This window comes from Lampetra fluviatilis, chromosome 53, assembly GCF_964198595.1.
Source record: "Lampetra fluviatilis chromosome 53, kcLamFluv1.1, whole genome shotgun sequence".
In the NCBI taxonomy this organism is placed as follows: domain Eukaryota; kingdom Metazoa; phylum Chordata; class Hyperoartia; order Petromyzontiformes; family Petromyzontidae; genus Lampetra; species Lampetra fluviatilis.
The window spans coordinates 1,875,249-1,902,717 of record NC_136327.1 but is presented as its reverse complement, the minus strand read 5'-3'; the positions used below and the strand labels follow the sequence as shown (position 1 = coordinate 1,902,717).

Sequence of the window (27,469 nt, the reverse complement as noted above, 5' to 3'; positions counted from 1 at the left end):
GTTCGGTCAAGTTTAAATCCAAAACCGCGCCGCGAAGTTTCTGGCAATGAAACCCTAGGGCCGTGTCTCGAGCCACGGATCCGGACCGAGCAGTCTCCAACATTCCCCCCACCACCCCCTCACCCGCTCAACCGCGGTGGATTCAAGCGAACGCGATTGGCCCGGGTGACGCTTCCAGATTCGTCCGAGCCACAGCGATGTCCCTCGACCGGGGCGGCACCGTACGTCACCGGGCACCGGGGCTCCCACGCCGACAGGCAAGCGTCGCAAAAACACAACGATCTGCATCTTGCAGCTTCCACGATCGTACCCGCTCAGCTGTGCATTTACAGATGGAGATCAGTGTCACAAGATATTTTATTATCCAGATTGCATGGTTGTTAAGTTTTATTGGAGGATGATATTTTACGTATAGGTGGGTGGGGGGGGGTTGGTTTAATAAAGGCACCTTTTAAAGAAGTCAAATTTTGATTGGTTGATTGTTGCAGGAGCTCAGGCTACATCCTCGCGAGTTACCGTGTCTTCGCGGGCCGCCGCCATGCGCTTTGCAAACTCTGAAACACACGCCGAGAGTTAAAATTAAAGGTTCGCCTTTCCTTCGAGAGGTTGAGCGGTGTACGGAGGGGAGCCCTCCGTTTCCCTAGGGCTGCACACATTGATTTTTCTGATGGAGCCCGGGTTAAAGGCCGCCTACCCACGTGCCGTCTGCTTGCCACTCGAGTATGCGGCTCGTACAAAGGAGGCACGAACGTTTGCGGCGTGTGTGTGTGTGTGTCCCTGGGGAGTGGGAGTGCAGTGGTTAGCGCGCTGCACTACAAACTCGGCGCCCCGAGTTCGATTCCCGCTCGCAGCCAGCACCTGTGATAATCAACAGCAGTATCTAATACAGTGTGAACATCGCCACTGGGGGAGACAAAGGTGACCGGGCGTGGTACAGGCCACCCACCTCCTCGTGTGCCGTGCTGGCCTTCATAGGTGCTCGCTAACAGCACTTTCCCCAACAGTCTGTTAAGGCTACACGGGGGGCCATTGTATGTGTGTGTGTGTCCCTCCCCACTTTGGCAGGGCACTTCCCCATCGCGCGGAGCCTCGACTCAGCTGAGCGTCACGATGGTCTAACGCAGCAGCAGAGCAAGTGCTGTGCACACACAGGATACACCGCACAAATGTATAGGACAATGTATAGGACAACATCGATACGTTACATACAAAAGACAAAGAACCCCCCCCCCCCCCCCGTATAGCCTTTAACAAACTGTTGGGGCAAGTGCTGTTAGCGAGCACCTATGCCGGAACGGTGCACGAGGAGGTGGGTGGCCAGCACCATGCCCGACCGCCTTTGTCTCCCCCAGTGGAGATGTTTGCACACCGCACCAGGTACTCATTTGAGGCTGAGTCGACCTGGGGCAGGCCAAGGACCGGTTCAGATAATCGTCACCGTTGTTGACCGTGAAGCGGGAATCGAACTCGGGTCGCCAGGTTCGTAGCGCAGCGTTGAAGTATCCAAGTCCTCGTGTTTTTAATGACACATTCTAAGATGGGGAAGGTGCACTCGCGTCTTGACAACCAGTAGCGATTCCGTGGGCCGTGATGCACGAATACGACAGCCTAGCATACACGTGGAGCGAGAGTGGTTCTTCGCCTTTGCTGCAGCCGTGCACCCCTTTGGTTCGCAATCGTTAAAAATATAGCATGCTAATAAATATAGGGTTTAATGAAACAAAGTAGTTGTATACTTGCGTGCCCGTGCTAAATTTGTGCTTTCGATGATTTACCTTAAAAAAAAATCTAGCCATGTCTCGCACCCCAGATTAAGAACCACTGGTTTATAGCGTTTGTAGTGTCTTTAATGTCCATTTTCCTTGATACACTTTGGTAATTCCTCGTGGAAATTACCAGTTGTCTGTGACATGTGGTATTCATGCCACTGCCCTGCTAGTTAGCTGGCTATCCACCTACAGTAGTACAGGGGACGCCCGTTTCAAAATACATCATTTTTCATTACAACGTGAATCGCAAATGCTCATGGGAGCGTGAAAACACAAACGATCAAAGTGGTTCCTGACATTAACTAACGGTCGAGCATTTATTTTGGATGCCGTCGCCTGTTTTAAACGCACGTAAGAAGTAGTAGGCGCAAGTTGAGCTGTACAGACATTAAAACGCGAAGTGAAAACAGGGAAATGCGTTGTTGTTGTTGTTGTTTTTGCTCTCCCACCAGTGTGGGCTACGCAGACTCTGTGTCTCCGTGCATGCACATGTAAAAAAAAAAAATTCCCGCAACTCTTCCGCGGATTATAAGCGTTTATTGTTGTTGTTAGTATTATGTTAAGCGTACGCAACAGCATTTCGACCGGGCACTGCCAGCGTCACCTGATATTTTGCCACGGGCTAATAAGCAACAAATAAACCAGGAAGCAATGATTGAGGGGGCGTGCAAAACAAACAAAAAAACGTCACAATTCAATTTCGGCATTTCTTTTCAATCGTATCACAATGTAATGAAATTCCCAATTATCTAAACATTTAAAAAGGGGTATATTTTGTATCTGCCAGCCATGTGCGAAAGGTTATCAATTCTCCTGCGCGACCCAGGCCCCAGGGGCCGGTGGCTGCCCGGGTGTAAGCGTCACCTGGTTCCAATAAAGCAATGATTGACATTAAAGGGCTTTTAAAGTTCCCCGGAAAATGAGGTTGAAGTATATTACGCACTGCTATAGACTACGGAAGGGGATATAATACGTGTGCACAGTAGCAAGGACCAACAAAAACGAACAAAAACAACAAAACTGAGAGGCTTTGTTGAAGCCTGCCCACGTTGGAAGCTGTCGCCAGTCCCGTTACAAGTTCCACCGAGGCTGCTGATGTGCTTTTTTGTCATCATTTGTATATTTATTTGTTTAGCGGTGTGTGTTTGTGTGTGTGTGTGCGCGGGGAGCGGTAGTGTAGCGGTTAGCGCACTGCGCTATGAACCTGGCGACCCGGGTTCGATTCCCGCTCACGGCCAACACCATTGACGATTATCTGAACCGGTCCTGGGACTCCACTAGGTCGACTCAGCCTGAAATGAGTACCTGGTGCGGTGTGTAAACATCGCCACTGGGGAGACAAAGGCGGTCGGGCGTGGTGCTGGCCACCCACCCCCTCGTGTGCCGTTCCGGCCTTCATAGGTGCTCGCTAACAGCACTTGCCCCTACAGTCTGTTAAGGCTATACGGGGGATCTTGGTATCTTTGTGTGTGCGAGTGCCGGGCGAGGCAGCAGCAGGCTTCATCAGTTTGCAGAATGCAAGCGGTGAGCACGGACGTCCTGCTGCTCGGCTCGGTTACAGATTTGATAATTACAATAATAATAACAACATACGATAAGTACGGTAGATGACGAAAGCCTTTAACCGCAATGCACAAACAGTGCTGCGGTGACCACAACAACTGTCACAAATCCACCCTCTTCTTCCACCTCCTCCTCCTCACAGGCCCTTATGACTACTTAGAAAACAATCGATGCTGAAATTAATCATCAGCAGCGTCAGCCACGCTCTGTCCACTGCTGGATGAAGGCCTCCCCACGGTCTCATGTAATGTAACAACCCACCCGGGCTCCCCCGCACACGTGCCGATTGTCATAGCCAAAGAAGGCACGAAGTTCCCTTCCGCTGGCTGTAACGTGCAGCCCCACGGTGTGTAAATCACAGCATTAGCAGCAGCTATTTTGCACGTGAACGGAGGAGAGTAATGACTAACGTCTCGCGATTTACGGTTCGTAGAACCACAACGCTGCAGTGTTGCGCTGCAGTTCCCCAGTGACGTACACTGATGCTTTACACCCCTTTGTTAAGCCCGCTGCTCAATGAGGCTCTTCCCCCAAACGCGGGTCGTCGGTCGTTGTGACCATACTTCGCCATGCGGGTAATTGCGTGTTGGTTGCATGTCGAACTTATTTCGTGCCGTACGTAACCAACAGTGGGGAGGGGCGACAACGGTTGAGGGGGGTTATCAACTTCGCAAACCGATGTTCGCGGCCGCCGGGAAATCGAACTCGGGTCTTGCGGCTCGTCAACCCTCGTGGTGCCCCCGCCGGGCTGCAGAGGCCTCCCTACCTGACCGACGCCGAGGGATTGTCCATGTGTGTATCGCCACATCGCCCCAATTTGCACGTCACACGTTCCCCTTTGTAGATGCAAACAGGACGGCGCGTGTTAATGACGACCTCGTTAACATTCACAAATTCCACCCCCTGCGCCCCCCCCCAGATAAAAGGCTGCTTCGGCTGGCTTCCCGACGCGATGGCCTTTGTGCGAAAGAGGCGATAGATCGATAGATGTGTATACCCCCTACACCCATACACCCCCCACACCCATACACCCGCGGTTCAATTCCCGCGGCGTCCAATATAGACCTGTCGCGTCGAGGTACGAGGACCCCCCCACCAAGCTTGGCCGCCGCCTTTATGATTTTTCCGTCACCTAAAGCGCGTTGTTTTGTATCACACGCCGCCGCCACCACCGCCACCACCGTCGCCACCACCACAGTGGGGCGGCGGATGCTTTTCTCTCCCCTCCCAACGCCAGTGGAAAAAGAACAACCCAACAGCGGCAGCTTTAGAACTAATAACGTCTTTACTTGGGCGTGGAAATAAAAAAAGATGAAGAAAACCCACCCCACTCTATTCCCACCCCACCTATACAACCATAACCGCCACGTGCACCCCCTTCACCACAATACAAAGATCCCACCCCGTATAGCCTCAACAGACTGTTGGGGCAAGTGCTGTTAAGCAATCACAAACCTATGAAGGCTGGCACGGCACACGAAAGGGTGTGGGTGGCCAAAATCACGCCCGGCCGCCTTTGTCTCCCCGGTGGCGATGTTTACACACCGCAACAGGAGGCCCAGGACAGGTTCAGATATTCGTCGCTAGCCGCTAGTGTTGGCCGTGAGCGGGAATCGAACTCGGTTTTGCCGCGTTCCTAGCGCAGCGGCGCTAACCGCTGGCACCGCCGACTCCCTTCACCACACCCGCCATCACCACCACCACCACCCACCGCTCTCCCTCCACCGCCACCAACCCCACAAAGGTCAGCCGAATCAGGAAGCCGAGTTCAGGCAGGCAAACCGTGCGCTGGTAGACCACACGTAACCACGGCAACGGCAAAAGCTTTATGCAGACAAAAACACAACACCCTGCTGTGGACATGTCACCGCAGCGCAAAGGTAAAGGCGCAGCCCTGCAATTGCTCGCTCACGCCGCTACCGTCGGTAGGGCCTCCACGAGAGAGGGAGAGAGCCCTTAGGGAGCCCATCTAGGAGGGTATTTTGGCCGGCCGTTCCACGCTGGCCAGACGTCTGCGCTAAATCTGTTCGGCGGGAGGACTTTCTCTTACCCGTGCCCCTTTTTTTTTCAAGAAGAGTCGCTCCCAGCTTTGCCTTTGCTTTATAGGAGGCGCGTGCGCTGTGCACGCAATACCGCTCCCCCTCCCCCCCCTCCCCCCTGCACGTAATCCACACCGTGCAGCGCTGGTGACAAGCAGAGTTGCCAGTGGTGGGATGCTGGCAATTGCATTTTGATGCAACACAGCAATGTTGGTGCTCTACTCAGCAGCAGCAGCAACAACAGCCGCCGCCATTTGGCACTAAGCGGCGGTGACGTCGCCACGATGCTTGTGCCGGGCTAGGTGCACCTTGAATGAAACGAGGAAGGTTCCTTGGCAGGAGGTCACGGGACAGACCCAGGTGTTCGGAGTTGACTTGAGATGCACGCACAAACACGCGCGTGTGCACAATGTAGCATCGCAAGAGCTAAACGACAGAAAAACAGGACATGCACGAGAAAACATTTTGTTCATCTGGTCCACAATTTTTCTCGATTTTGCTGTCGTTTATTCCCAATCTATCCCATGTGTGCGATCGGCATCATGTGATGAGGACAGCAGGTGAAGCACTTGCCCACGCGCTCCACTCTGAGATGATCGCATGACGTTCAAGCTCATCTTCTTAATTCCCGGAGCTAAAACTTGGCCAAATCCACATACATTTGTGTTTTGTGTGTGTAGGTAGGCACCAACGTCCAGGCTGCGACCATCAACTCGCCACACTTGAGAACCCGGTTGAATGAGCGGGCGACTGACGGATTCGAACCCAAGATTCTCAGCGATACGAGCCCAACGCCCTGAACTCTGACCCACCCGGCCGCCTCGACTTTAGAAAAAGATCTTGAATGCGTTACCCTCGCACTATATGGCAACGTGCGTTTAGACTTGCTGTGGGGGGTGTGGGGAATGCACCCGGTACAGCTGTGTTCTGACAAAATTCAATGTCGAAATGTACCTGTACACACAAGGCGTTGCCCCTGTTTACACAACAGGGATATGAAAAGCGGTGGGAGTTTTTTTTCTTTTAACTATCACTATAAAAGAGTAGACACACACACTCTCTCTTTCTCAACACCTGGTGTCGCAAACCTCAGGCAATTGCATGGGGGCAAGGCAAAGCATCGTTTCCAACGGGGAGGCCCGCAAGCCACATTTCTCTTTTAAGAAACTCGCTCCATTGTTTAAACCGCTCGGCGCTGGGAGATCGATCCGGCGGAACTTTCGTGAACGCAACACACCGTGGGGAGCGCCACTATAAAATATAACAACGCTCGTACGCACATTTTTCGATAGCAGACTTCTGGTGGTCTTTGAATAGTCACAGAACACACACGCACACACACGTCACACCTTTGCCACACATGCCGCGGTGTGGCCGGTTGGCCGCCGTGGTTAGAGCGCTCCGTCTCGCGACCAAGACGGGAGTTCAAATCCCGGTCAGGAGCGGAGTCTCGAAGCGAGTAGCGCTCCAAGGCCGGCGAAGAAGTGGGCATGACACACGTTGGTCATCCCCCCGTGAAAGGAACGGTGGCCATCACGGCATCGCGTCATTCCTACCATCAGCTCCCCCCACCTCTGCTGCCAAATGGGGATCAGAGTTCGGTTGAGCAGGGGGCGAAAGCATGACACTTGAACGTGCGTCGTGTTTGGCGGAGGTAGTTCGGCATTTGTGCGTGTGACTTTATAGGCCTTCATCCAACAGTGGAGAGATCATGGCCGATGGTGATCTTGAATTGTGATCCAGGGTGGCCGTGACCTACAATGCCAAAAATGAAATAAAATCCTTTCAAATGCCAAAGTAAAATGAAGTAACGCCAGTAACGGATCACAATTCAAGACCACCATCGGCCATGGTTTAACCACTGTTGAAGGCCTATAACATTACACACCTACCGGATATAATAGACGCCCCCACCTTTTGCTTAAAAAATAAAGGGTGAGAGGGGGGTAGGGGGAAGTGCCGTTTATAATCCACAGAAGGCAGCATTTGTCTTTGTGTGCACGCTTGTGTGTGTGTATATATAGAGGAGCGGTAGTGTAGCGGTTAGCGCGCTGCGCTATGAACCTCGGTTCAATTCCCACTGACAGCCAACACCAGTGACGATTATCTGAACCGGTCCTGGGCCTCCCCGAGGTCGACTCAGCCTGAAATGAGTACCTGGTGCGGTGTGTAAACATCGCCACTGGGGAGACAAAGGCGGTCGGGAGTGGTGCTGGCCACCCACCCCCTCGTGTACCGTTCCAGGCCTTTATAGGTGCTCGCTAACAGCACTTGCCCCTACAGTCTGTTAAGGCCACACGGGGCGTCTTTGTATAGAGAGGAGGCTCATGAATGATGCTCCTGGGCAATTGGGGGCAGTCACCTTTGGAGGGGTGCCGGGCGATTGCAATGCAGCAAACTGGCGAAGTTGGGAGTCCTGGCGGTGGTGCATCTTCCAGTCATCTTGGTCTGTCTACCCATGGCACCTGGGTCTGTGCCGTGACCTCCTGCCAGCAGCGAGCCTTCGGCAATTCACGTGGACTAGCTTGGCACAAGCGCTGTGGTGACATAATTGCCGCTTAGTGATTTCATTGCTCTATTTTGGTCCGTTCTGTACTCTGGCTGAACCTTCGATCACTCGCATTGTCCACCATCCCGTCGAGCGTTCTTCCTTTCCCAAGCCCGCTTGTACTGCTCACAGTGCAATGGCCGTACGACCGACACCCCCTTAAGCCAAGTCAAGGCTGGATAAAGGGCTGCGCGGACACAATTTGGGAGACTAACGCGCCTACTACTATCGCACCTCCGATACGCGCGCTCGGCTACGTGCAGTGCGAAAGAAGTCGAAACGTACATACGAAGATTGTGCCTTTAGCCGTGGCACACCACGGGCAGCGCACGAACCGCGTCTAATAGAATCTGCCGAAACGTCTCGTGAGTGCGCGCTTCCCCCTTGCAGGCGCGCAACAAGGGGGTCCCCCGCTTGATGCGTAAAGAGGAAGCTCTGATTATATTTTATTGTTCTGCTTGTTTATCCAGGAAGGCCTGGGGGGGGGGGTCCAGGGGAGGAGCTGGGGGGGGTCCTGCCATGTTTTTCGCAGCAGGAGGCAACGTTGCTGCTGCGTGCGATCCCGATTGAGTAAATATGCAGGTAACCTTTTAGAATCGCATGGTTTGGCGCTGTGCGTGGGTGTTGTTTTTCAGCTGTGAGAGGAAACCGCTCCGAAGCCGGAGGAAAGCCATGCAGATTCTGGGGAGAGCGCACAAGCTCCACACAGTAAGGCGAGCGCCCCGGTCAGGGATCGAACCCCACGCCCGCCTTTCTGCGAGGCACGAGCGTTACCACCGCACCACCACCGTTGCCGCCCTACACGTTTCGCCACCAGAGCAAGCAAGGCCAAAATAAAAGTTCTGCGCCGTTCTTCACGCGTACTCTTGCACGTGCACCTACGGGTTTAAATGGCGCAGAGTACGAGCACGCATTTGTACTCTGCGCTGTTTATCGCGCTGCTATTATTATACCGCACCGCGTGTGTATTGACTTACTCGCTAGCTACCCTCACTGGGAAACCCCCGCCGGTCCACATCCGTAGAGCGTCCATTGCACTACTCTCTACAGCAGTGGGTGCGAGATGCCCTTTCTGGGAGTGTGGGATATGGAGAGGTTTTCTTTGGAAGGTAAAAATCATCGAAAGCACAATTTAAGCACGGGCACGTAAGGACAACTTACTTTTACACTATGAGACCTCCTTTACCAGTGGCAAAATATAGTAGTAGGTTTTTACCCTTTAAACTGGTACAAAACTGACACCTTTATACAAGGCATCATGTTTGCAATAACCGCAACACAAGCAGTCAAAATGCAAACAAAAAGAAACAACTCTGATAATGGTAATGATATGCACTGTCCTTGAAGTTGATTGGTCCACATCCGAGACAGCTTTCATTAGAGCCTAGTCTCCATTGGTGTTGGACATTTTGACTGCTTGTGTTGCGGTTATTGCAAACATGATGCCTTGTATAAAGGTGTCAGTCTTGTACCAGTTTAAAGGGTAAAAACCTACTACGACAACTTACTTTGTTTCAACAAACCCTACGTGTTTGTTAACATTATAAAAAAAAATCATGATTGAGAACCAAAGGGGGTGGCAAGGCTGCAGTAAAGGTTAAGAAGAACCGCTGCCCTAAAGCGTCTGTCGTCTGCAGAGCTCGCGCAGCTCCTCGTTCGTATTTTGACGCCACTCGGAAGGCCCAAAAATTGCGACAGGACGCGTGGGTGGCTCATTGCGTTGGATCACGGCGAGAAAACGGATACCGAGCGCAGAGAGCGAGGAGGCTCAGTCGCCCCCCCTACCCCCCCACCCCCCACCCCAGCAACAGACGGGGGGGGGGAGTGTGCCTGGACGGTTGGCCACGTTCCGCTTGAAATGCTGCAAATTTAGCGGAAAAAAACACTGCGCACACACACAAAGAGAGGAACGAGCCAGGGAGTGTGCAGTCACCCTGGCGTGACGGCCGGCTCCCCACCCACCCCACCGCCCCCCAGGGCTGATCTTATCGGCACGCTCACTGCCCATTTAGGGTTCTTCGTGGGGGCTTGCCGCCATAAGACCAGAAGGGAGAGGGTTGGGTTTAGAAGGTCTATACGCTGCGGTGGCGGCGGCGGCGGCGTTCTCCGTGGTCGGTCGGCGGAACGCGGGAACCCTCCGTGAGCTCCGGCGTGAAGGCTGCAAGAAACGAGCGCGCGGCTGTGCCGATTGGCTGGCACGCAACCACCCCCCGCCCCCCCCCCAACCCCCACCCCCGCGCGCCCCCCCCCAACCCCCCCCCCCGCGCCCTGCGAATCGTCGAGTCGACACGATATGGGAGTTCACGGCCTCCACCCAAGAACCGATTGCCATTTCTCATTTGGGCCACGACTTTGTTTGCATTATCGCGCTCGGTGCCATTTGTGGCCAATAGCTCCCAGATGAAAATTCGCACATCGCTGTCGTAAAATTGTAAACGCGCCTATCTCAAACGAGTGACTGCAATCGCTTTTAATCAATAATTTGTTGGATGCCAAAGACGAGACCATCTCAAAGGGCACGCAAACACTGAGAGGAAGGCCCAACCATGCATTTCAGTCCCAAGAGAAGGCATGCTCCAAGCAACAGTCCACTCTCGATTATCCACGCTAATCACGGGGAGAATGACCACGGTTAATTCGCAATCGCGGATAATCCAAAAATATCCATTTTCCACTAATCTCTATGACAAAAGTCACGAATATGATAACACTTTCCTGCTCCCGCGCAGAACACTCCGAGCACTGAGTGGGTGATAGCAGGGTCCCACGCCAATCAAAATTAATCAAACTCCACCCGCTGTTGTAAATATATGCAACAACTGTACTGTAGAGGCGATCACGTGGGTTTCTGATTAACCGGATGCAAAATATGTGTTCGCTTTAAGCATGTGACTTGTCATGAACATTTCCAAGAATAACAATGTATAACTCTTTTTAGATCATTAATCTGGGCTTAAGAGAAAATCCACGAGTTATTAATTCATGTCAAAATCTCCAAGGGGATAAACCGCACGCAGATAATCGAGAGTCTAATGTCTTTTCAAAACGTCACAGCAGCAAAGCAATACTACAGTCCAAAACTAGTGTCACCCCCGGCCAAAATTCATTAATATAGTACTGGATATCCAAACAACAATAGGGCCTCAAAATCATGTTTTTTTTGTTACATTGTAATGAGTAACGCAACATTATCACGTTGCACTACTTCTGCTAGTTTTGGGATCACCAGAAGAAGCGCTGAATAATATCGGGATGGAAGCCGACGGGTATCAGCTGTCAAGGGCGAAGCACGCTTGCGTATTTCCAAACATTCCTTTAAAGCGCCGCTCGTATGCGTCCCCAAGTTTTTGCTCAGCCTTTGATCAATTGCCGCCAGATTTCTACAGGGCGAATCGCTAACAGCAACGGCACTTGATACGAATGTTTCGCTCGATATTGGACCGTGTTTACGCGCGTTATAGTTTCTCCCCCCCCTTCCCCCCCCACCACGTGTTACAGACGGACGCACGCACGCATAGACAGACAAACACAGCTAATGCATAAACACTTCCACAAACCTTCATTTGGAATGCTTTAGAAAATCCTCATCCTGACAATTGGGACAATATTTGCACGTGGCGGTCACTGCCATCTATGAGTGCACTAATACGTAAACAAAGTTATCTCCCGTCCAGCCAAGCAGTGCAGACGGACACATTAGGTGACTCATTGCTTAGCCTGTCATGGCAGGCCTAGCGCCTGATTGTAGAGTCATTCTTTATCAGATGGTGGAGAACTTTGCAGTCAGGAGGCTTCAAAGTAGAGCTTAAAAGAAGCGCACTTACCAAGTGGTACATGCAAGCATGTGTGCGTGCGTGCGTGCGTGTGTGTGCGTGTGTGGTATGCATGGTTCCACTGTACAGACTCAGTGCGTCAATGTCTTTCATCTGCAACAAAAAAAAGAACCGGTAATCTAGCGGCAAAGATTATAATGATGAAATAGCAACCTAAAAAGCTAAAAGTGATCAGATTATGTGCAGCAGCATCCATAATCGTGATGGATTACTGGAGTTGAAAATTAAGCGTAAACTTTTATGCGTCCCAACAACGTCACGCGTGCGCAATATCTTTGCGCCCCGCGTATATCTATATACAAAGAGCCATAAAGAACTAGATCCAGTTTCTATGGGACCGTGCCTTCACTTGAGCCGTTACTTTGCTATAAGATGCAAAGCCGGGGCATTCAACACCTTACGGTAAGCGGGTTTTCGTGCTCAAAGCTCACCAATCTCACAACATCCCTCGAGCAGTTTTCAGAACCCAGAGCCACACAGCCCGGTGTTACCAGGTGCGGTAAACGCCAAGCACACACCTGTAATCCGGCGAACGGAGGGAAGGGGTGGTAGGGTTGGCGGATCGGCAGAGGAATACACCCGTTCCGAGACACTAGCTGGGCAAAGAGGTAACTGCAGAGGGCAGTACACAGAAAGTGGGTACGCGAGCGAGCTATCTGGCACAAGTGCTGACTCTTCCCCAGGGACCCGTGTGCATTCTCCATCGCTGTCGTCAACCCATACGGTTCACCCTGTATTGTTGCACAGGGAAATTGAGTTTTTTTCAGGTCCGCACGGTGTACAGCGGTTTCAATACGGGCAAAAAAATGTTTTGTCTATTTGTTTCAAATCAAGATATTTCATAATATAGGTTTTTGGGTCAGATCGCGTTATTTATAAATGTGTCGTAACCCTCCACCACCCGACACAGCCAATCAGTAAAAAATGTGTCACGTTATCAAAGGACAAAATAATTCACTTCTTTAGCCCACCGGTGTGCTGAAGAGAGAATCAACAGCATTTTAAAATTGGAGCAGTACGACGTTTCGCTGGTAATTACAATCAGCTTCATCGCGCAAGAATGGTGAAGCTCTCCTGTTGCTCCGGTCTTAAAAAGAGCAGCAGCAGGGTGACGTCACCATTTAATTCAATCTGGTGCAGTGATTCGAGGCAAAGAGGGGGAGGGTATTGTAATTATATAGATTGGTAATCATTCAATTGTTATTCATTGGTATTTGTTACCCTTATAAGGAATTGTAATTGTATTTATTTAATGCATTTTATAATGCTGTCGATTCTCTCTTCAACACACCGGTGGGCTAAAAAAGTTAATTATTTTGTCCTTTGAAAAACGTGACACATTTTTTACTGATTGGCCGTGTCGGGTGGAGGAGGGTTACGACACATTTATAAATAACGCGATCTGACCCAAAAACCTACATTATGAATAATATTGGTCGCGAAAGCCTACGTGTTAAATCAAGATATTTGTTTGCGCTTCTCCCTTGTGATGGGACTTTGTAGGATGAACGTTGAGATTTATAAGGGCACGGGGTGACCAATAAGGCCTGACTTTGTCTGTAATAAGGTAGGGCACTGATAAGGGGTTGACAGGTATGAGACTCTGGGCACTCAGGGTTCTCAAGACATAAGTACGGTACAAAAACATTCTCCCAATAGTCAATGCCTCGATAGCTAACCTCAAGATAATGTTTCCCGAGACTCGGGAGGTGGTCAACGTAGTTACGTTGTTTGGTGATCTTGATGTTGTTATTCTGATTATATTACAGAGTATTCTAGGTATTGGGCGTGCGTCTCCTCGCAAGCCACAACGCGCTGTTAATGTCACCGTGAGTAACACCCCAATTCAATTGTATTCCTGTGGCTCACCTAAGAATATGATGAAGAGGAAGCAACGGCACCGCCAGCCAACGTGTACTGCACGTGACCATTAGGATGAGTCATCGCCTGAAATCGCAGTTGAAAACGAGGACACAGAAAATCTGTTTGGTAGAAGCGGTACCAGCAGCAGCGCCAGGCTGACGAGATGTTAAATACCTCGTCTGGTATGCAGGAGATCGTGGGTTCGATACCGACCCTGACGCCTGCTGCTGTATATTTGGAGTTTGCCTGTTCTCCCCGTGGTTGAGTAGATTTTTCTCTGGGTCCCTCCAAATTTAGAAAAATTAGTATTTGGCTGTGAGAAATGTCCATACGCTAAGCCACTTTGTTGCGCTATCATATGTGATGGCCAGGTCGCTTCTGAATAAGAGCTACGTAGCTCAGTGGGGCCTTATCTGGTCAAATAAAAAATAGTTTTAGCAGCGGTTATTCCACCCCGATCAGGGTGCAGGAGACCAACTCTGTCGGCTCCCCGAGGGAATCGTCGCCGTCTCGCGGCAACAGGATGTCTCCGCGTCGCCGTTGCGACTTCACGGCAAAAAACGGGGCAGCAGTTCCGGCCGAGGGCAGTGCGACCGCCCCCAAATCGGCGCTTCCAGCAGTTGTGCGGACGTGTCAGAACATTGCTAGTTCGCTCCCCCCTCTCCCCTCCCCCCGGCAGCCGATCCACTCGTGGGTATCAAGCGATTTAAAGATTTGAAGGGGGGGGGGGGGGCGGCTGCTTTATTAACGTCGCGCACAAACAAGGTAATTTTTTTTAACCGCGGCTCTCTGCTGCTCTTTGCGCTCGACCGTGATCTGTAAAAACTGGGACCGAGGGCGTTCAAAGTTTCGCCGGCTGGATTAATCGGGAAAACCGGACGCAATTGGCATCGTGACCCTTGATTGTTTGTGTTAGGCTGAATATACCCTACGAAGGGTTTCTCTGGAGGTTCCTCTAATGGAGGCCCTTCCATCACCAGCAGCATGAGCAAACAATTGCAGGGCTGCACCTTTAACTAAACTGGGACTGGCTGGCACGCAATGTGAGGGACATTTTAACTCTACCTCCCCCCACACTGTCCGTGCCAGTTGGAGATGGAGGGCGTGCAGATCAATGGGTTTTGCTGCACTTCGTTGCACCGTCCACAAGCTTTATACACCTGTATTACGCGCACACAACACCGTACCAGGTACTCATTTGAGGCCGAGTCGACCTAGGAGAGGCCCAAGACCGGTTCAAATAATCCTCACTGGTGTCGGTTGCGAGCGGGATTCGAACTCGGGGCACCGGGTTCTTCCTGCTGCACTACCGCTCCCCACATTCACACGCGCGCACACACACACACACAAACATGCTAACACCCCAATAGCGCATTGTATATACACGGTGCGCATAACACAATTCCTCTAATCAGCATGTCTCTACTTTGTCAGCACCAGATTAGATAAATAGTGAATTAGGAGGCAATTCGGCAAAGAACATTATCCCCGACGGCGCTCCGCGTGCGTGCGAATTGCGTGCAGCGAGAGTAATTTACCGCACAAGAGCCCCTAATTAGAGCGGGGAGACAGAATAAGTCGCGTAATTCATTCCGATGGGCGACCGCGATTCCGACGGCTGCAATTTTCGAACCCGTTCCTATTTCGCCCCCCCCCCCTCGTTTTTCACGCCGGGGGGAGCGTTGTTACGCGCTCGCGTCGTGCCCGGCTATCGTGGGGTGACCAACGGTGATTGTGGGGCGCACACAGAGGCCATCCTAAACTGGAAGCTCATTTAATTATCTAGATTGACAACTCATTCCTTTAGAACTGCTTTTTGTGCGTTTAGTTTGTTTTTCCTTTTCCCGCGCCTCCGATTGAAGCGGTTGGCTACGTACGTAACATCCCGTCTCCTGACTTGATTGCAGTCTGTTTGTGATCGCTGGCTCATGATTGCACGTTTTGAGATGAAAGGGCACATGTTTAAATAAATTAGCACGGCTGTAATCGTCAATTCATTTCACAAAACCTCACAATAAATGAATGCAATGAATTCGAGCGATGGGTGTTATCAGAAACCGTGTGAAAACAATCCTCAACGTGCATTAAACAGAACTATAATTCGGAACATACATAGAATTATTTTCTTCCCCAACAAGCAAATGTGGCCATGAAAATCTGGAAATCTGCAGAGAAGGGCAGCTAATCCGTTGCGCGTTTTTCCGCAGAACTATTCCTGTGCAGCCGCTCAAACGGTTGCAATGAAGAAAAATAAGAATAGGTGTTAACCTTTCGGGCAATGAAACAGGTGTTGTGTCGAGATGTCCAAACGCCATCGGAAATCTTAGGAACGTGGCAGTCGATGCGAATGATTTGAGAATTTGTGGGCGGCTGACGGAAGACCTTCTCTCGCGGCCCACCCCGCTAACGAGAACCTTCCCCGGTAACCAAACCGTTGTCTACGACGGCCTTCCCCCTCCCGCCCCCCCCCCCCCCCGGGATGGGAAACGAGAATCGAAGTCGAAATAAAACCCAAACCAAAAGTTTCACTCCAATCATTTGGCTTATTCAGATTCTCGGGCCCTCGGCGGTAGCTTTTCCACGACTCTACCAAATACGAGATCCTGGCGCGTGACCAGCGCGCCAATTTTTGAAAATCATACGATAGGTAGGCAACGCGCGCTGTTGGGGAGAGAAGTATGCAGGGGTAGGTGGGAGGGTGGGTGGGTGGGAGGGGGGGCAGGGTGATGGGAAATCTGCGAGTCCCCTCCTGCCAAAAAACAGCAGTCAAAATGGTTTTTTATTGGAAGCACGTGAGTTTTTGGGGAAGGTCCATAAAGAGAAGTTATTTATGCCTGGTGAATATCAATGGGGCACCCCACGAGCGCATTCACAATATCCTCTGCGTTAATCAGACTCGATGTTAACAAAGGCAAGCACCTGGGGACAGGGGTAGAGAGCGGACAGTGTGCGTCCTGGAGCCATCGTGCACCAGTCCAACGGATGGATCCTCCCGTAACTGCCCATTAGTAACGGAGGGCTTCACCATGGTGACATCAATCCACCAGGGTGGAGTAGGGGGGGTCAAAGGGGGCACCGTGCAGCTTTACCCCAAAAGATGGGCAACTGACGGAGGCTGGAACGAAATAATATCATAAGACGCTGGTAAAAAAACTACTTTGCCTTGTCTCCTCCTACTAACCTAGACCTTAGGGGAGTGCCCAATGCAGCCTCGTCTTTTCCTTGCATACCGACGGATAAAAGGGACAAAAATTACACCCCTCCCTTTGTTTCACGTAAAACGACCACGACGTAAGCAAAGCGTACACGCATCTCGGACACACGTGCACACACACGCATCTGGGACACACGCACACACACTCATCTGGGACACACACTCATCTGGGACACACACACGCATCTCGGACACTCGCACACACACACGCATCTCGGACACATGCGCACACACATGCATCTCGGACACACGCACACACACACGCATCTCGGACACACGCGCACACACACGCATCTGGGACACGCACACACACTCATCTGGGACACACACTCATCTGGGACACACACACGCATCTCGGACACTCGCACACACACACGCATCTCGGACACATGCGCACACACATGCATCTCGGACACACGCACACACACACGCATCTCGGACACACGCGCACACACACGCATCTGGGACACACGCACACACACTCATCTGGGACACACACTCATCTGGGACACACACACGCATCTCGGACGTGCCATGTGTCGAGCTGCGGCACGCAAAAAAGACAGTGATCTACGTCGCGTTTATTCAAGCGCTGGACGTTTGCTTCAGCAGATGGGCCGCCGGGGCCTCGGCTATGCGGGCTTTGTTTGTGTTCGGAGCGGGAAAGTATGCACACGCTGGAGGGTGGGGACAGATTCCACTTGTAATGGACCCGCGCGCTCCGATATTGTCAAACGCTTCATTGCGCCATATGGGCGTTTTCTGTGCGGCTCTGACAATTTTTCCGACGGACAGATTTGATTGTGGTATGTGATTGTTAACGAGCACCTATTAAGACCAACTTTATTTCCCCATTGCTGGTGTTGGCACAACACCAGGTGTCCGGTTTTTCGTGCCGAGCTGACCCTGTGAGAGGAGGGGCCTGGGGAAGATCCAGGCCCGTATTCTTATGAACGGCTCAGCCCAAAGCCGTGCATTCGCCGAGCCAGCTCCGAGCACGATTCCCGCTGTGCTCAGGATCACCCCCAAGCCGAGAGCCACGGCTGAGCGTCTCCTTGCGTCTATAGGAAGCGACCGAGCGGCTCAAACGCCTCGGACCGAGCCACCGCTGAGCTACACGGCTCTCAGAAAAGCCAGCAGGGTGTGTGCGTGGCCAGGGGTTGAAGACAAGGGCGGCCGAGATCACGGGAGCGTTTCAACCACCGCACCCCGCCTCTCGCCAAGTTATGGTCGCTCACGGACAACACCCGCCCAACCTGCAGTATTAGGTGTGCGTGTCAACGGTGCGCGAGCTGTTGTGTGTGTGTGTGTTATTGTCTCACAGTGATGTACGTGTGAACCGACATGAGAAGAGAGACCATTTGAATGCTTGCGCGTATGTGTCCGCTTATACGTTTGCGCGTACGCTTGTACATTTGTGCGTACGGGTACTTGTACATTTGTGCGTGTATCTACTTATACGTTTGCGAGTGCGCGTATTTATACATTTGCGTGCGCGCGTGCGCTTGTACATTTGTGCGTACGCCTTGCGCTTGTATGTTCGCGTGTACGCGTGCACATGGCTGAGTAGCAACGAGTTAATTGTACGACAGCCTTCGTCTACCAAGCAGCGATGTTTACACATCACACCAGGTACTCATTTGAGGCTGAAACGCTCCTGTAGCGGTTCTGATAATCGTCACCGGTGTTGGCCGAGAGCGGGGTTCGTACCCCAACGTGCTAAAGGCTGCACTACAGCTCCCTACTTTGTATAACCAGTTACATACACGCACGTAAAGAGCTGAATTTTTGCCTCTTGATTTGTATACATTGCCATGATACGGCTTTTCAAGTATCAAACTTGAGAGGTCTTCCTTTATAATTGAAAACGTTCACCTAGATTTTTTTTTATAACAGAACTCAAAATTGTTACGTTATCACATAGCGTCCCGCAACCCTTGGTGACCATAACCGAATGAGAAAAGATGCACTCTGCCGTCAACGGGAGTGTTTTTCCCATTTCGATGCATTTTTTTGTCGTTGCAACCCTGGCAGGAACCTCAAAGCACAGAAAAGTCAACGCACGGATACGTCGCCAGCATTGGTGGGAGCACACGTGGCCTAGAGGCAGCAGCAACAACACAATCACCGCTTGTAGCAGAGGCTCGGGGTTCGGATCCGGCAGGCGGCCCCGGTTATTACTGCGGGTGTATTGTATAAATATGTGCGTATGTTGAACTTCTTTCGCACCGTACATAGCCAACTGTGCGAATCGGTGGTGCGGGGGAAGGACAACAAACCGGGGAATAAGTGCCATCTGCTTCGCGGTGGACGTGAACGACCCCGCGACGGCATTAGAAAAGAGCGGCTCCATATGCGTGCCGCCGCCGTCGTGGTCCCAAATATAGCCGAACTCGAAAAACTACGCTGCAAAGTGAACTAAAAAATGGGATTACGCGGAGCGACAACGCCCCGAATGCGGAACAAACTGCAGACCGTGTCTGTGTGACGCAGCACCTTCCTTCGTGATAACCGTGACCCCGTAAGGATGGCATGAATACCAAACGTATATTACACGCGGTTACTCTCTCACGCAAACGAAGCGTGGGTTTATAAGCACGGCGTTTTGGAAACACCGCCGTCACGCACGCGAGAACCTACCCGCTCCGGCGAACTGGCTGCTCGCAAGGGTGGTTGGGCGAGTCTTCCCCGAGTTCACCGGCGGAGAGAACATCTGCGGAGACAGGGAGGGCACGCGCGCAGGGACGGGTTTAATTACGTTCCATGTTTTTTCGTCCCCAGTCAGTCTTACTATTTCAATCGGCTCAAGCAGTGCATTTTCACACGCGCGAGCGCCTTTCACATCGTTCTCAACTCCCGCCAATCCGGAGTTGAGAACGGGGGGGGGGGGAGGGAAGTGCGGGGGGGGAGCCAGGGTCAGGCAGTCGAGAAGGCGCCGGCGCTGATGGACACCAAACCGCTGCACCCCCAAGGAAACATTTCATATCTGCGATTTGGGGTCGTGACATTGCCACAAAACGTCACCTCGCACGAGAGTAACGTCGGCCGGGTTCCCTACCCCCCCCCCATTCCTTACAGCGCCTACCCGAGCCTTGACTGTACGAGTCTCAGCACGCACGCAGTGCTATCAACGAACTTGGCTTAACAAAAAAAAACGAAGACTCTGCTGCTGGATTCCGAACCAAGTGTCAGGAACATAAAATTGCTCCACAGCGCTTCCCAAGCAAGATTTTCACGTCCCCTTCAGGAAACGTTGTTTTGATACCTCTCGAAAAATCCTGACTCAATAATACATCTTGGGATCTCGGTCTCATCTCCGAGGCAAGGCCCTGGACATGGATAAGTTCGGTTGTCATGGAAAGAGTGAGGCTCTGCGTGGGAAGCGGTACGGCATGTCTGCGAGCGCCGGGAGGAGACATCGGCTTTTATTCGACGTGGCAGTCGATCATTCTTTGCCTCTTGAGGCGCATTCATTCGTTCATTCCTTTCAAATGAAGATCCAAAGCCCCATCTTTATTTTATTGATCTTAGCCCCCCATTTGAAAGTTTGTCAGTATGTTGATACTTTTGACGCCAAATTGTTGTAAAACCCCTTTGTTAAGTGCAACTTGAATTCCAATAAGCAGTGCCCAGAACGCGGCTGACACGCAAATTGCACCAACTGTTTACATTTTCGGCAGAAGCGGGATTAAGTTGTGTAAAAAAGAATGGACGTGTTTAAAACTCCTCAAACACACGTGTGCGCGAGCGAAAAATAAAAAATTATCTCACAACCCGAGGACGCACCAACGTTCTTTTTCTGTCCTTATCACTTTGGACGACGCCGCTGAGATCCTGGCTTCAGTCAAGGCCGTCGTATGTACGTGCGTTGAACTTCTTTCGCGCCGCACGTAACCAACTGTGCCAACTGAACGAGGCTAGACATTGCGCGCCGTTGGTCCCACTCGACCCAGAACAAGCTCTACATTAAAAGCAATAACTTCATAAAGTGATGAAAATTTATAAGAATAGGTTTTACCCTTTCTGGCAATGAAACAGGTGTTAAGATGTTTAAACACGAAAATGTATACCTTTGCAAGGCAAAGTCTGCATTAATCACACATGCTCGTGGCAAAAATTCATTGATATTCATTATCTCACGTTAAAATTACGCATTTGCAATTTGTCACTTTCGGTTATAATAGCGGTAATTTGTCATTTCAATTCAAGCCGAGGTCGGCTCCTTTCCCAGAAGCAGGCCCCGCCACCGTCCCTTCTGCCTTGGCTTCGGCGGAGCGGAAGGAAATTTCCACGGCAGACTTCGTCGCAGGCCCTCTCCCCCCCCACCCACCCACACGCGACATCTGCGGCCACCAAAGCACGACCTCGGGGCAAGCAAGCGCTCGCCCCTAATCGATGGTTAATGAAACTTGCAGCCGCAGCTTAAGATTTAGGGGTAATGAAATCGCGTAAAAGTACATCCGCCTAAATGCTTTTTGGTTTGTTTATATCGAGTGAGCGAGTAAACAAAAAGACAGCAACACGGGCCCCCCGATACGGTGACATAAACGGCGGTCGTGGGGACAAGCACGCGACACCGCTTGGCTCCGAATAAAGAGGCCCCCCCCATCTGGGGCAATGTCAGCAACCCCCCCCCACCGCCCTCTCCGTGCTAAATGAGCAAGGCAGGGGGAGCACGGTGGCTAAACAAGACGGTAAGAGGCTTCCCCCGCCTCCCCCACCCCACGCCGCCTTCGCCCAGTCGCCGGAGTTACCCCGTGGGGATCGCGGGCGTCCGAGCTAATTGCGAGGCGCCTGTGGGGAGTAACGATTTTACGCCCTGGCGGTGTTTAACAACCCCTTGTGAGGCCGCAAACGAGGGGTCGCTCTCTACTCTCGCTCTCTCCCCTTCTCTCTCCCTTCTCTCCCTCTTGCTTCAGGAGAAATGAAACTCGGAATAACAAACAAGGGCCCCATCGCGAGCACGCGTTGCAGTGACTCCCCGTTCCTCAGAGCGGACAAAAAGGTTCGGGGACTTGTAGATGCTGGCCACTGGAAATGCTTTTACGAGAGGGCCTTTATTAGCGGACGTCCAGGCTATATTTACGAAGTGTATACCATTACACCCGGGGACTCGGTCCCACCGGCACCTCCAGAGAAAGAACCTTCTTTTAAACAAAATTCCAAGTCAACTTTAGCTTTTTAATAAGCCACGCCACCACTGGGAGCACATGCAAACTCGTCAGGGTCGGGATCAAACCCACGACCTCCTGTATACCAGGCGAGGTAGTTAACATCTCCTAGCCACCGTGGCATCTGTGTGCTTGCATTCTGATATTCATTACGAAGGAGGCGTGTAAATTATAAATGTATTCATCGATAAGAATTGGTCATTATGTACAATATATAGTAGTAATTTAATTAACTGTTACAATAAAACAACGTCAAATTTAAAGCGAATTTGCATGCAAATATGTATTTCCGCTCGACCTTCTACGGGAGTGCAAAAATCCAACCGCTCATGATTATTAATGACGGGGGGGGGATTGCCCCATGTGGAGTGACGTCACCCGCTAATGGTTATTGGGGAGGGGTGCGGCATGTGGAGTGCGCTACCTTGCGCGTGAGTGTACATTTCTACGTGGGCATGAATATTAATGAAGGGGAGGGGCTCTTTTGGAGTGACGTCACGCACGGATGTAGCACTGTGCTGCGTAGATACATTTTTTACCGTCACTTTCTGTCTAGTAACGGAATATTTGAAGCGACTTTGTGTAATCAATTATTTAATTCAGCTCGACCTTTCCTCTGCAGTAGTGTAAAAATCCACCTACTCATGAATATTAATGAGGGGGGGGGGGGCTCATGTGGAGTGACGTCACGCGGGGGCCTCATGTGGAGTGACGTCACGCGGGGGGGCCTCATGTGGAGTGATGTCACGCGGGGGGGGGGGGGCTCATATGGAGTGACGTCACACGGAGGCCTCATGTGGAGTGACGTCACACACGGGACAGATTCACGGCTCATAGTAGTAATTTTATGTAACTTTTTCAATAAAGAAACGTCAAATTCAAAGCGAATTTGTGTACAAATATTTCTTTCGCCTCGACCTTCTGCGGGAGTGTAACAATCCACCCGCTCATGAGTATTAATGAGGGGGGGGGCTGTTGCAGTGACGTCACGCGAGGGGGGGTGGGCCTTATGTGGAGTGACGTCACACGCGGGACACATTCTTGGCTTATTATCGAAGTAATGTGGAATTCCCACCGCTCACTCAGGAGCTGCCCCACACTCATCTGAAGGCTTAATATTTATGACACATGTGCGGGGACAAAGACGAAGATCCCCATTTGACCTTGCAAACTGCCAAGGCATGTTGTTGTTATTGTTTATATCGTGACGATTCCGGGTTTATCCAGGAAATCCTCACAAAGTCCCAAGGCTCCTTTTCCGGGGGGGGTGGGGGGGGACGATGTTGTTGCTGCTGCGTGCGATCCCAATTGAGTAAAATCTGCAGGTAATTTTTCAACTTTGGGATTAACATAAATAAATAAAACTGGCGTTAATTAAACAGTGCAGAAACGTAATTTTATTCTTATTCATAGAGAACAGGAGATGGACAAACACATTATTTATTCGAGGGTATTTACTCCTTAACTTTATTTTTTGTCTGTGAAAAATAATGGAAACAAAAACATCCCAAGTAAAAATTTCATTACGCCGAAACTTCGTTTATCGAATACACGCACATCGAGATATTCCTGTATATACTTTTTATCTATGGCAGGAAGTTGAGGGGGAGGAGAGAGCACACACACGCACACACAGAGGCGCCCGTGTCGGGAATCGAACCCAGTCTTGCGGAGGCAGACGTGTTACCCACTGCGCCTTCGTCTCTCCAAAACGGACGTTCACAAGCTGCGTTCATAATGTACGTGCGTAGAACTTCTTTCGCACCGTACGTAGCCAACCATATAGGGTGCCACGGTGGTGAGACGTTAACTACCCCGCCTGGTATACAGGAGGTCGTGGGTTCGATCCTGACCCTGACGCCTGCTGCTGTATATCTGGAGTTTCCATGCCCTTCGCGTGGTCCTCTGGTTTTTCGCTCCACATTTAGAATCGGCATGCGTTGAGAGCATTTGGATGCTATAAAATGTCCATGTGACGATAATCCACTTCGTTGACCTATCATTTGTGGCCAGGTCGTATTCTAAAAAAGATCTATAAAGCTCAGTGGGCCATACCTGGTAAAATAAAAAGTTTTAATAGAGAGCACACAACAAGAGTATGCATACGGCGAGACTTCACTTCACGCACGCCGTGACGTCTCCTTTGCAACAGACTTCATCTACCAAGCGCAGCGAACCATAGCAACGTTCAAGAGGGGAGGGGAGGGGGGGCGGAGAGGGGGGGGGGGCGGTCGATATTTAAATGTCGACAACGCCACTAGGCATAATCACGGCAAACAACGTCGAGGGGGATATATCGCGCCAATACGCTCGGGGCGCGCTGACCCGGCAAGATAGCACGCGGATACTCCAACAGGAGCGGCAGAGCGGCAGGTCAACCCCACGACCAGAGGTCGAGCATGCTATCTACGACGTCACCTCTGGACAGCTACAAAAATACAAGTGCATTATTTAGCGCGCGAAAGCCAAACCGACTCGGCACACACGCTATTTCAGGAGGTTCCTGCATCGGGGATGTTTGGCCAACACCAATTACATGGCACGTCTTTAGCCGTGGGAGGAAACCGGAGAACCGCAGCGGCCATCCGTCGCGCAGCCGAAAGCGGTCATTGTCATCATCCCCCACACACAAGCGGAAGACGACGGTACCACTTGCGACTGGGGAGCGGAATATCCACGACGAGAGCGCGTATGGTCACCTGCTGCCCGTCAACAAGCACTGATCAGCGGCACTCGAGTGATCAGAACGGGCTCGCGGCCGGCGCCGTTCGACGGCCGAAGAACGCGGACGGCAAACTCGTAACCCAAAATATATAAATCTGTCATTAAACCCGCCACCACCCGACACAGCCAATTAGTAAGGTTTGTCACGTGCACAGAACGTGCCAATTCGTTACTAGTACAACACACCGGTGTGTTGGAGAGCAAGTCCACAATATTGACAATCAGAGTACGACGTTTCGCAGTAATAACAACTAGCATCATCAAGCGGACAGACAAATTTGGCTCGTTATGTTTGTGGCGGTCCCAGCAACGTCGTTGCTTATCTCTGCAAGGCGCCGTATGAAAGAGCACGATTAGTGTGGTAGCACAACAAGAATATATAGGCAATGTATAAGGCGGCGTTCTTCACGCGTAAAATTATTTACACTGCCAAAAGTGAAACTATAGGGGGTGTAAACTATACGACAGGAAGATAGGGGGTATTTTTTCACCGTCTATCTTCCCATTGCGCACCTCCGATGAGCACAGGTGGCTACGTACGGTGCAAAGAAGCTCAACGTACAAACGTACAAACACCGCAGGAAATCTACGCACTGCCAGAGAACCAAGCAAAACCTTCACGCCAATGCACGTTCACTGAACACCATCTAATAATGCAAACAACGCTTCATTCCAGTAAAGCGCGAAACAGTCAAACTACCGAGCCAAGGCTTTTGAAAATGTTAGATTAAACATTGGCCATCATTAATAAACAAACAACGCATTTCCTGCAATTAACGCCGGCGTGTTTATTTAAACGCAAAGCCAAAACGTTTGCAAACATTCAAAGGGCCGGAACCCATCCTTCATCTCGACAGCGAGAGAGCGTAATTCGTCCCCTCTCGCCAACAATCCTCTTAACCACGAATCACGCCGTTTGTGGACATCGGCCACTCGGCAAATCTTCCCGTCATCGATGGGCCGACAAGAAAATCCTTCGTCGCGACGATACCGTGCCCACGATAATATTTCTGCGCCAAGGGACGGTCTATGCGATCGCAGGCGACATCCGCACAATGTGCGGGGAAAACCGTGCGAAGTGGCTCAGGGTTTATACCCTTGCTAAAATAAAAAAAAACATAGAAAAAAAAGGGGAAAATCACCCAGCTGCACGGCGCTGGTCACTTTCTCTCTTTCAAGCGAGAGGCACTTCAGAGTGGCGTGACGCATTGAGCGCAGGCATACGCTGCCCATGGACACCGCCACCATCTGCAAAAAAATTCACACCGTCCGTGGCAGTGACCTCCCATATCATCATGGTGGACGACAGCTGTTGCACTGCACTGGCGCTCCAGTCACGATTGTCCCCGTTTTAACGGAAAACGAAATCTGAAACGTACGTTTGTGTTGAACTTCGTTTGCACCGTACGTAGTCAACCGTGCTAATCGGGAGGTGAGGGGGAAGGACGAAAGTAACTCAACACAAAAATCAGTTATCTGCGTTGAGCATTTTTCTTGAGCCATATTTCAACTGAACGGCTGACTAAACGTTGCAGCTTTAATATATTACTTCCCGATATTAAATCAATTTAAACGCTCCGACAAAAAACCACGATGTTTATTCTGTACCATAAAAAAATGGACTACAACATCCATATGAATGATTACCTCCACGTGTTAAAAACACAACAGCATGCCACCAATGTAACATCTGGCTCCAGACCATCTACCAAGGCTTGTGTCCATAGCACATGAGGCTCAGTGCGCTATTCAGGGCCATTGCCCAAAATGTCGCCAGTCATATACATTTACTTTTAAGGCTGTGCAATCGACAAATGTGTCGAGCGCCCGTTCTGTGTGCTAATCACGTACAGCAATGCGCGTCGTTGACATCACTTTTATTTTGTTCTCTCTGCTTTAGCCAATTTGGCGAATCACGCCGTTTCACAAATGAGATGCTCTCCTGGTCTCTTGAGCTCTAAGCTGGTTTAACAAATAAACTTGAACGGTTTTTAAGCCAGTTTTTAAGCCAGGCCTTCTTCTCGCTGTGCAATCACCAGCACTCCATGGTGTATAATTAAACGCGTCGACTTCCCACTGCCTATAAGGGACTCGGGAACTCCTTCTCCCAAAGTGCCACACGCGCGCCTGGCCCACACGGACGAATCGCCACAGTCACCACACATCCTGATGACGAATGTACGCATGCATGTTGAAGTTCTTTCACACCGTAATTAGCCAACAGTGCTAACTGGAGGTGCGATTATCGTCAAAAAATTTAGGCCCAAAGTGACCACACGTTGTGGAGACTTATCAGGTCTCGGGCAAGGATCTCTTAGCGTTGCTGAGTACCAAGTGTCACGGCGGAGCAGGCGACGATCGATTTTTCTTCTTCACCTTGACCCCACCGAGTCTGGAGGGTTGATGCTCTGTAGGTGCCCTTTTTTGTATTTCCTGGCTTTAGGCCACGCACATCAACACTTTAGTGAGAAACATGGAAACTTTGCGAGTCTTCTTTGGCTTCCTATCCCAAGCCCCTCTCACATCATCAATCTATTTCATTGCTGTTTTGCAATGAATGGGCCCCCATGGTGGTTTTGGAATGTTCTGGCTTGCAATGTCCCACAAGCGAGCAACATTTATTGAACAGGCCTGACTCTGATGATAATACTCATAAAGTTGAAAGCCGGTCCAGAGTTTGCTTAAAACAAATGCTGCTGGAAAAAAATCATTGATCCTAAAGGCTCCAGAGTGCGATAAGGAGGC

At 51.0% G+C, this 27,469-nt stretch overlaps 1 protein-coding gene across 6 annotated transcripts in view; it reads right to left on the bottom strand.

The window, feature by feature from the left end:
- Positions 1-27,469, bottom strand: part of LOC144949278 (transcription factor 12-like) — a 245,543-nt gene that overhangs the window by 193,078 nt on the left and 24,996 nt on the right. For all 6 annotated transcript variants that reach the window (XM_078879208.1, XM_078879212.1, XM_078879213.1 and 3 more), the window contains exon 3: positions 19,470-19,542. In XM_078879208.1, the coding sequence (XP_078735334.1) occupies positions 19,470-19,542 (73 nt within the window). The remainder of the gene's footprint in view (positions 1-19,469; positions 19,543-27,469) is intronic.